This window comes from Vicia villosa, linkage group LG5 (genome assembly GCF_029867415.1).
Source record: "Vicia villosa cultivar HV-30 ecotype Madison, WI linkage group LG5, Vvil1.0, whole genome shotgun sequence".
Lineage (NCBI taxonomy): Eukaryota > Viridiplantae > Streptophyta > Magnoliopsida > Fabales > Fabaceae > Vicia > Vicia villosa.
The window spans coordinates 127,940,441-127,951,277 of NC_081184.1; the positions used below are offsets into that span (position 1 = coordinate 127,940,441).

The window sequence follows — 10,837 nt, forward strand, 5'->3', positions numbered from 1 at the left end:
TTATACCTGACTTTACTGGTCATTTATTCATATAGTCTACATTCAAATCCACAATTATTACACCTTTATTTCTTTGATCTGCATTAAAGTTGATCACCCTCCTGTCTCCAGTATGTCCTGCTCCCGCCGACACCTTAATTTCCTTGCCTTTTCCTCGATTTTTATTACAACCTTCCAAGGCCCTTCCTCTGTATTACCAGTATCAGATCCTCCTACTTGATTAATTTCATCTTGATCTTTTACACCTGGTACATTCTTCTTTTGACCCCTTGATGACTTCCTTCTGTCATGGCAACCTTCTTTATAGTGCCCGAATTTTCCATAATTAACGCACAATAAGTGTAACCCTTCATACTCCACTATGTATTTCCTCTCTTTGATAGTAAATATGGCTAGCAATGGTTTTGTTAAATCTACTATCCACTTTAAATGCCTTCTCTGTTTTGCATCCAAGACATGTAAAGATTTTGGAATCATAGTATTCAATCGGAAACCCAGCCAATCGCACCCACACAACAACCTTCTCAATTGTGTCACTTGTCGGATGAAAGTTAGGACTTCATTCCTTAACTATTAGGTTGTGATCATAGATAAATCATGGTCCATTTACAATTAGAGCATTATGATCCTCTTCATTTGAAAATACCACCAAGTAGTAATCATTGCTCAGATCAATGATACTAATCACACCTTTTTGAACCCACATTTGTTTCAATCTAGTTTCTAGTGCTTTGTACCTAATTCTCCTCCCCAGCAGTTGCATTATAACTCCTTGTTTCCAAGGTTTATGGATCCTCTTTTCCTCAACTTCAGATAATATAAACGCATGACATTCATATTTTCCTTCAGTGTGTTCTTCCACCATTATTCCTTCCGAATTCATCATGTCATATTCCAATTCATTTTCTCCTATGCTCAAATTTCTGTCCCCATGACCATAGCCACATAAGACTTTTTCTGGCTATGCATGGGTCCTCCCTAGTTTTCCAACGCACTCCACAATTCCTTCATACACATGTCTATATCTTTTTAGGAGTGAATAATGTGTCAAAAAGCTTTGCTCACTCTCTTAGATTCTCTTAGTGTTTCTTGCTTTCAGATTGTCGTCTTCATTGTTTCTTTCTTTGTGTGCTTCCCCAGTTTGCCCTAGTAGAGCAAAACTAGCCATTTTTCCAATTAGGAATTAAATTTTGAAAATGGTTGGCTTGTTGAGTTTTGAGGAAAAACTTAACAATGTGAAGTAATTGTATGAAAAATGATGAAATCGCACATGTGGCTATAACTTTTAATTCATAAATATAAGATCCTATAAAATAAATGACATAATTAAGTTTATTAATTATGACTTAAATAGTCAATTGGTCCCTGTAAGTTGACGTGTTTTTTGTTTTATACCCTTTTTTGTAGATAAACTCCTTATATATTGATTTACAATTGGATTTAGTCCCTGACGTCAACCCCAGCTATAAAAAAAGGAGGTGGCTAACGTTGTTGGCATGACTTTATTTTTTTAAGTCACAATTGTTGACGAGGCTTTATTTTATTTAACTTTCAATTGTTGATGTGGATTTTCTCATTGTTCCCCCCAAAAATCCCAAATAGTATTTCACATATAGTCCCTGTAATTAGGGTTGAAAAACCATGAGACTCAAAGGGAGCGATTGTGAGAGACGAATGGAGATTGTGATGGAGGAAATTGTGGGAGAGAAATGGATATTTTCACAAAGGCAATTATAGGAGCCAAAGGGAAATTTGTCCAAGTTCAAGTTTTCTTTGACAGTGGTAGACAAAGAGAGTTATTGACCGAGGTAAAGTTTTTCCTTTTATCCTTTTTTTGGTGTTTGGTGGTGAAAATCAAAGTTGAAAGTTCAAAGATGAGTTTTAGTTTGAATTTCCGTTATGGGGATAGATTTGTTAGGGATTGTGTATTCTATTACAAAAGGAGGCATGCACATGCAGTAAAGGACATTAATCATGATATGTGAAGCTACTTTGAAGCTACCGGAATATTGAAAGACATTTTTTTATCTTGATCATTCAAACTATATGTTAAAATGGTATAAAAATGGCGAGGACAAATACAAAAGAATGGTGAATGATAAAGATGCATATGAGGTTTATCAATATGCCAATGAAATGAAATGTGTAGTGAACTTATATGTTGATCATTCTATTAAAGGCATAGTTCGACTTAATGTTGAAGATAAGGAACAAGATAATGGTGGAGTTAATAATGAAGTAGAGGAAAAAGATGATGGGGGAGTTAATGTTGAAGTAGAGGAACAAGATGAAGGTGAAGTTAATGTTGAAGTAGAGGAACAAGATGATTGAAGTTAATGTTGAAGTGGATGAACAAGATGATGGTGCAAATAATGTTGAAGAAGATACACATTGTGATGTTGCAAATAATGTTGAAGAATATGCACAATGTGATGATGGAGTTAATATTAAAGATGAACATAATGATAGAAGTGGTGATGGTGATTATGAAACTAGTGGTATAAAAGTTGATGATGGTGAGTAAGATAGGACTCTTAGGTTGGATGATGGCTTTGACATGGAGGATAAATAAGATAATGGAAAGGAAAAAAAAGGTAAGGCAAAATGTGTAACAAATAAGCATAAGCAAACTCCAACAAATTTGTAAATTGTGTTGATAATATAGGTTCACCAAGTTGTGTGGATAATGAGATGGAGACTAACTATTATACTGATGAGCTTGGTAGCAGTGACAATAGAGTCGCCACCAAACTTTATTTATTCCAAAAGGAAATAGAAAATATCGATAAAATCCACAAATAACGAAGGATAAGATGATCATCGCAACCAACTTAGGATTCTGGAGTCGGTAATGCAAAGGGAAGGTATTAACACCCCTCGCGTCCGTTGTACTCAAAGGGACCCATTTAATTAGTTTCGCGATCGAGTGATTGTACGACGTTTACTTGTTATCTTATACTTATTATGCGAGAAATAGAGAAAGAAAGGAAAATGTTTTTAGTTTTTGTTATTGAGCTCGACAAGATTTCATAATCTTGTACCTATATATTCCATCGTGCAATAGAAAGTTCATAGCTTACGTAGTTATTGGCAAACTATTTTAGGTTTTGGTTTGGGCGACACAGAAGAGTGTCTGCTTCAACATGGATGAGTGTTGAAGGAAGGAAATGTTTGTAGGTTGTTTAGGTCAACAAAGACAAGTTTTGGGAAAAAGGAAAAAAGGTTGTTTGACGAGACGTTGGATCTCGCTCCTATTATCCGTCGGTGCGGTGAGGAACTCAGGACATATGTAGTTTTTGGAAACTACGCTAGGTGTGTTTAGGTTCGCATACGAGCAAAAGGATCAACACGAACGAGTGTTGGAAGAGAGAATTAACACAAATGAGTTTTAGAAAAGTTCTCTCTTAGGGTGAAAGGTTTTTGTATTAGTTTTGATTTTGAAAAGAAACTTGATATTGATCAAGTGTTTTGGCTTTTTGAAAATGGTTTGGTTTGAGGGTTGAAAATGGACTTGGGTTTGACCAAGATTTTATTTGTGTTTGTTTTGAAATTGGTTTTATTGAGTGAAAAGACTTGGTGTTGACCAAGTATTGAATTATTGTGAACTATTGATTTTAAAGATGATTGATTTATTTAGAAATTAACGAAGGTGGGTGAAGCGCTTTTGAAAATCACTTGATGTTGATCAAATATTTTTATTTATGAAAGGTTAATTTTAATTTCCGCTTATTTTATTGTATTAACAATCATGCATTAGCTAAAGAAACAATAAAATATACTAAAACAATAAAAAATAAAGGGGAGAGGAACACACTATCAATACAATAATAGATCAAAGCTAAAGAAAATAGATCCAATAAAGAAAATAATAAAATAGAGAGGGATACACCATCAATACATAATGTGCGAGGAATTAAAAGAAATAAAATAAAATATGAAAAATAAAATAAATAAAGTATAAAAGAAATAATAAAAGGGATGAGGATGCACTTTCAATACATGAGTAAGAATAAATGACATAAAAATATAGAGAGATGCATTATCAATACAGGAGTAAAATAAAACATAAAAGAAAAAATATGCAATTAATTAATTAATTGAATTAAAAAATAAAATAAAATTTTTTTTTTGGGTTTTTTAAATATGTGAACAATTGAAATTAACAATTGCATGAAAAAAATATTGAAAAAAAAATGATAAAACATTTAAGAAAAATAAGAAAAGGAAATAAAATAAAAGGGGGTGTTGAATCATACAAGGTGCAAAAAGCACAAGAAAATAGTGGCATAAGGTCAAATTGGCGCTGGGTCTACCAGCCACCAAACAAAATAGCTGGAAAAAAGACAAAAAAAAGACCAAGATGAAACAGATTGTCAAGATTAAATCTGGGTTTGTCTTCAAGAACAACAACATTCATCATATATTTTGGTCACAACTTGCTCAAATTTCAACAAATCAATGATAAAAATTTATCTAATTGATCTCATGAAAAACATGGAATACGCAGAATTAAAAGATAAGCAACGAAAAAATGAAAAATTAAATCTCATTTCATCACTTTTGCTCATGGAGGTTCAAGTATACGTTAAACTCTTGATTTTGAACCAATAGAGTTTCCATGCAAAATGGTGATGATTAAGGTACTAATTAAGTGAAGCAGGAATAAAAATGCTAAAGAATTAAATAAATAACAAGCATTAAAAGCCTACCTAGATAATAAAAAGTGACTTGAAAATAATGGAAGAAATTTGTGCAAATTTTTGGCATATTTTTGCGAGTGATTCTTGGTGAGATTTGTAAATGAGAATGAGTTTATTTATAGGCTCTAGAAAGGGTAGTTTAGGAATTATGAAAAATAGGTGAGAATAGTGTGAGTGCAGTTATAAGCTTATTTAATTAAGTAGTGAATGATGATGCAATACATCCATGAAATAATGATGTAATAAATATTTTGGGTCTTTTAGAAACTTGATTTTTGTTTTATGATGTATGAAAATGATTAATAAAATTTAAATGGATATTATGATGATAATTCAAATGATCATGAATTTATTTTTCAAAAATGCTTAATGAAAAAAAAGAAGAAGCAATTTTAGTCAATTTCTTCAACATGTAAAATGTTGACTTTTCTTTGACTTTTTATTACGATGCATGATGATGATCGATGAATATTTCAAATGGAATAATGTGATTATTTAAATTATTTTTCAACAATGATCAACGATCCATGAATTTTTATTCAAATTTCACAACACATGAAATATTGACTTTTTGGTTGTCTCTTGATTTTTGAATGAAATGAACTATAATGCATGTGTGTATGATTATGATGACTTTATTTGATGATAAAAATGAACATGGCTAAAAATTGAAAATTTTGGCAAATGGACATGTATCAGATGAACTTAGAAACAAGCCGAACGAAATTGGGGAATGACACATACTAGACATAGTTTCATTGTTGACACCTCAAAAGGAACATGTACTTGTAATTTATGAGAATTAGTAGGCATTCCTTGTAGACATGCAATATCTGCATTAGGGTTTAAGAACCAACGCCCTAAATAATTTGGGGATGATTATAACTCTAAGGATACATATATGGCTTGCTATAATTTTAATGTAAGTCCTATTAATAGATAAGACATGTGGCCAAAGGTTAATGTTGAAGAAATGCTACCTCCAACCTATAATAGAGGGCCTAGAAAACCAAAGAAGTTGAGGAGGAGGGAACCTAATGAGGACCCTAATAAGGGAAAGACACAGATAAGTTATTGTTATACAAGGTATGGTGTACATGGTCATAATGCAAGAAGTTGTACTAATCTTGTGGTTAAACCTGAAGCTCAAAAAAGAAAGATATACATGATAATACATTTGTATCGTTTATTAATGTCATTGTTCTAATACCAATTTCATTTGTGTTATTAATTTTGTGTTGTATTTTTAGAGAAAACCAAAAAAAATTAAGGACCAATTGCATCTGGAACTTCAACCCAAGAACCACTTGTTTCTAGAACTTCAACATAAGAACCTAATGCACTTGTAACTGCAACCCAAGAACTAGGGGTGGCAAAACGGGTCCGGCCCGCGGGGAAAGCCCGTTTTACCCGCACTTTTTTGCGGGACGGGGCAAGGTTTTAGGCCCGCTCTCTTTAATGTGCCCGCCCCGCCCCGTCCCGTTTTTTTGTGGGCTTTTGCGGGCATTTGTTTTTTCATAGAATTTTACTATTTTTAGGCCTAAAAAGCCAAATGCCCGCGGGCTTTCCCCGCCCCGCCCTCACTTATTGCGGGGCGGGGCAAGGTTTTAGACCCGCAGTTTTAAAAAAGCCCGCCCCGCACCGCCCCGTTTTTTCGCGGGCTTTTGCGGGGCGGGCCTAAACGGGGCGGCATGCCCGTTTGCCACCCCTACCAAGAACTACCTATTACTGGAACTTCAACACAAGAACCAAGTGATATTGATCCCGAGTTTGAAATGCATGCTGCATATCTTGATACATCATTCGAGGAAATACAATAAGATACTCTAATTCTTGCAAAATCTTCAACTTCATTCATTAATGAACCATTATCGGGACGAAAGTCATAAACTCCCAAATTTACAAGGACAAAATATAAAAAGATACATGTCCCAATTAGTATATTCAAAACCATTATACAAACATCAAGTATAAATCTTTCAGTATAAAAAGAACAATATCCAAGAGACAATCAATAGAATCTTAAGAAACTTGACCTTGTTCCTTTCAATGTTCAACTTCATCTTTATCTCTTCATTTTTTTCCTACATTTAGAGTCTTCCATAATGCTTGTTAAGTCCTTCACAATCTCTAAGCAATTGCAAGCGATTGGGATTCTGGGTTCACTTGGTTTGTTGCGAACATATGGAGGATGACCGTGAAGTTCATCATCCCATATGAAGAGCTTATAACTACTCACTGCCTACGAATTTGAATAATGAAAATTAACATAACCAGGTGAACAATCTATAATGAAGAATGAATAAGTTGAAGTCAAACTTATCCCCCAAATTTGCACATTTCCAATATCTCATTTTAGGGTTTTCATTGGAATTGGACATAAACATCCAATAAAAATAACATCTAAATATCTTTGCATCCAGCTTATCTTCTTGGGGCCTATAAGACATTGCTTCAGTTGGACATCCCCAAATGTGTAGGTGCCTGATGCTGGGATTCTTCCCAGTCCCTAGCTCATAAGTGGTCTTAGCTACTACTTTACTATGTACTTTATTAAGGAAATAAATTGCGGCCTTTAACGCCTTTCCCCAAAGTGGCTCTAGAAGAGAAGAATGACTAATCATACTCCTCACCATATCTTTAAGAGTCAAGTTCCTTCGTTCTGCAACTCAATTCCTTCTGGGTACCCGACTTGAGGCTTTTACGATTATGAGATACCCAACGTTGGTGTTGGATCCGCTGCGTCCCTTAGAGGTAATTCCTTCAAACTTTCTCCGGGTCCGTGATAGACTTTCTCTCGGATTTTGGTGAGACTCGAACGAAGGTGCACCTTGAGCGTTCAAGCCCATAATGTCGCTCGACTATGGGCGATATAAAGCTCGACTGACCTCAGATTTGCAAATCTGAATTTGAAGGCGTCCACCGGCTGGCTTTCCCCATCGCTTGAGGTTGATGCCCCTAATTGACTGGGACTTTCCCGAATGAGATTTCTACCAGAAACTTCTATTGGCATCATTCTGAAGTGGCTCGGAATCGACATAATTGCTTGTTCGGTGTCGCATTGGAGTTTGGTGGATCCAAACGATGTAGATTTGAAATTTCAACTTTTTGCGACTTCGATTTCTTCACCAGAGATTTCTTCTGAGCTACGATCCAAGGATCAATTGTGGAATCGTGTAAATCCTAGGAATTTGAAATCGATTCCCATAGCCGATGTCACTGTTCCATTGCGAAAACTGCGGCGGAGTGGAGCTTTTGATGCACTGCGTCGACGCGACACCGTTAATTGAAGGTTGTGATCGCAATGCTTTTTGAACCACATGTATTGGCCTTGATGCAATGCCGTTAACCAGTGTTTGATGTCTTCGATACAGTTGAGCTAAATGGGATACATGTATGGTTAATACTCAAATGCCTAAGTTAATTTGGGGTTCAAAATACTGATAGTAAAAGTGGTGATTATAGACTATATACTTGAGAACCCTTTATCTTGAGCCTGACGGAGTATGCTACATAATGAGCCTCGTGCTATTGCTATTGGATCTTTAGTCGGCGGGAGTAGTGGATCTCGAGACACAAAACAATATATTTATATAATTTTTTTAAAAATAGACATTTATATTAAATATTATTTAAACAAAATTAAAAATAGTGCAAGTATAATTAATTGAATGAAATAATTTTCTTCAAATAAATTATTTTTATAAGCACATGTTAAAAATTAAATGTAAAAATATTTTTCTTCAAAATTAAATTAATTTTTAATACATTTTACAATACAAACCTTTTATTTATAAGGTCAATTTATTTTGTCGCATTGAAATTGAAAAGTTACTCCCTCCGTCTCATAATAAATGTCCTATTTGAGCAATGCGCGGTTTTTAAGAAAATGATTGGATGTGTTGGTTTTAGTAAAAAAGTTAATGTCATTTACTAGAATACCCCTATTAATAGTAGTTGAATAACGTGAAAGTTACTAAATAGGGGTATAATAGTGAAAAAATAATAATGATTGATGCATTGAAATTGTAAATGGACAATTAATTTGAGACAAGGAAAAAATGCAAATGGGACACTTATTATGAGACGGAGGGAGTAGTATTTTTGTGAGTAGAATCGGTTACCGACTTACCCGTAGTTTACTGAAATTAAATCGGGATCGACACGTTTCATGGGGATACAGTGATACACATGTGACGCAAACATTATCCAAAATATATATATAAATACCCAAACAACCAATATTGAATTTAATTCATTTTTTACTTTGTTTCGCGTGCAGTAGGGCCAGACACTGATTGGGTAATGGGCGGTGGAGGATCCATGAGGACGGTATCCAAACTCGCCGGCATCGGCGTCGCTAGGTCAGGCTTCAGAGGAACATCGGCTCCGTACCCGGTCGAACACTCGGTTCGCAACGCATCGCAAACGTCATCGCCAACCAGGCTTTCAACGCAGGGAGCGAAAGGCGCTGAGGTGAAGCCACTGCATACGGCGGTGTCAGGGGATTTGTCTGACTGGGAATTCGCCGATGAAGGCGATCTGTTCATGACCGGCGGAGAGCCTACGCCAAGAGTGGTGTTCGGCGATGTTCCTACCTTTAAGGAAGCGCAGGAAGCAACCGCTGAATTGAAGGAAGCTATTGATCAGTAAATTGCTTTCTTTTCTTTCATAAATTCACTCTCAATTTCATGAATTTCTGTTTTTCAATTTCAATTTTGAAGTCTTCGTTTTAATTTAGGGTTTTGTATTGTTGAGTATTTCACTCTTATGCTGTTTGTGTTAGTTTCTTTTGGTTGATAATAACAATCAAAGGGTTTTAAGCTGAATTAAGTTTCCTTCTATTTTTGATCAAAAAAAGATTAGATATTGATAATAAGTTATAAACAAAGTAGCTTCTATAATAAGCTGTTTATTTTCCTGTGATTTATGCTAGGTTTTGTCTAACATCAGTGAAAATCAGATTTTTTTTTTCTTCTGGTGGATTATGTTGTATATGCTGTTACTTATCTCTATTGTAAGGTATTATGTATTTTTTTTCTTCAGAATTTACCTTTCATCTGGTAATTCTCAATGTGAGGGTTCATCTCCTGGTAGTGAAGTCTCTGTTGTGTCTCCTGCTGCTAAGGAAACAGGGACAAAATCTTGTCTTGTTGAGGCTATTTCAAGTCCTTCAGTGCCCAAGCATGCCATTCATGCTTTTCAATTGCTCAGCACAAGTCCTGAGGCCCAGGTAATTTACAGTTATTTTCATTTCTAGATAAGAACTTGTTAATATCATACAATTAGAAATTTAGCAATCTTGTTTGTAATGTGTAATATATCTAAATATGTTTATTTAGTCATGGCTTGGAATCATTTGTTGAATTGATATTATTTACTTAACTTTTCGCTTAACCAGACTGTTGTGCAATCTATTGCCTGTGACCCTAATATCTGGAGTGCTGTCATGCAAAACCCTGCAGTCACTAGTTTCTTCCAATCTCAGCTAGCAGGTAATCACTACCTAACTGGTCTCTTATTTTCCATGCCCTTATTTTTTTGGTCAAGCTAGTATTTCACCATTTAAAGGTGAATAAGTGGGATGTTGCGGGTTCAAACCTGCGCTGCGCCCTTCACAGCTACTGCTGAACGGGAAATCACGCCCTTTATATTTACCTTTTTTGGTTTCTTTTATCTTTTGTGCTGAATTTTCATGCAAACTATGTTGCAATGGTTGATTTTTGCAGCAGTGGAGTCATCAAACGGTGCTGCTTTTGCTGATTCTGAAACTGCAGAAACTCCTGAAAAAGAGGAGGGAAAAGCCTTTGATTTTATGAGTATTCTGCAGAATTTGAAGCTTACAGTAACTGAAATGGTAAGCAGAATGTCCAATTTCTTTCATAACATATTCCCAACAGCTGAGAAAGACAAATCTTCAACCGATGGTGGTTTCATGGATTATAAAAATTTGATGGGAGGAAGTTTCATGGGATTGGCAGTTATGGTCATAATGGTTGTACTAATGAAGAGAGTTTAAACATTCACTAGGAAAAACTACTATCTGTCGAGTTTTCTTGTCGTTTTAAATGCTTGTATATGTGAAATACATTTGAAGCAACAACTTATGAAATTTGGAGCTAGTACTCCTTTGTGTA

General features: G+C 35.0%; 1 protein-coding gene across 1 annotated transcript; it reads left to right on the forward strand.

The window, feature by feature from the left end:
- Positions 1-8,951: 8,951 nt before the first annotated feature.
- Positions 8,952-10,837, forward strand: LOC131602439 (uncharacterized). Its single transcript, XM_058874556.1, has 4 exons — positions 8,952-9,349; positions 9,747-9,933; positions 10,102-10,195; positions 10,430-10,837. Exons 1-4 carry the CDS (start codon positions 9,006-9,008, stop codon positions 10,717-10,719), a joined length of 915 nt encoding a protein of 304 aa, XP_058730539.1. The 5' UTR covers positions 8,952-9,005; the 3' UTR covers positions 10,720-10,837.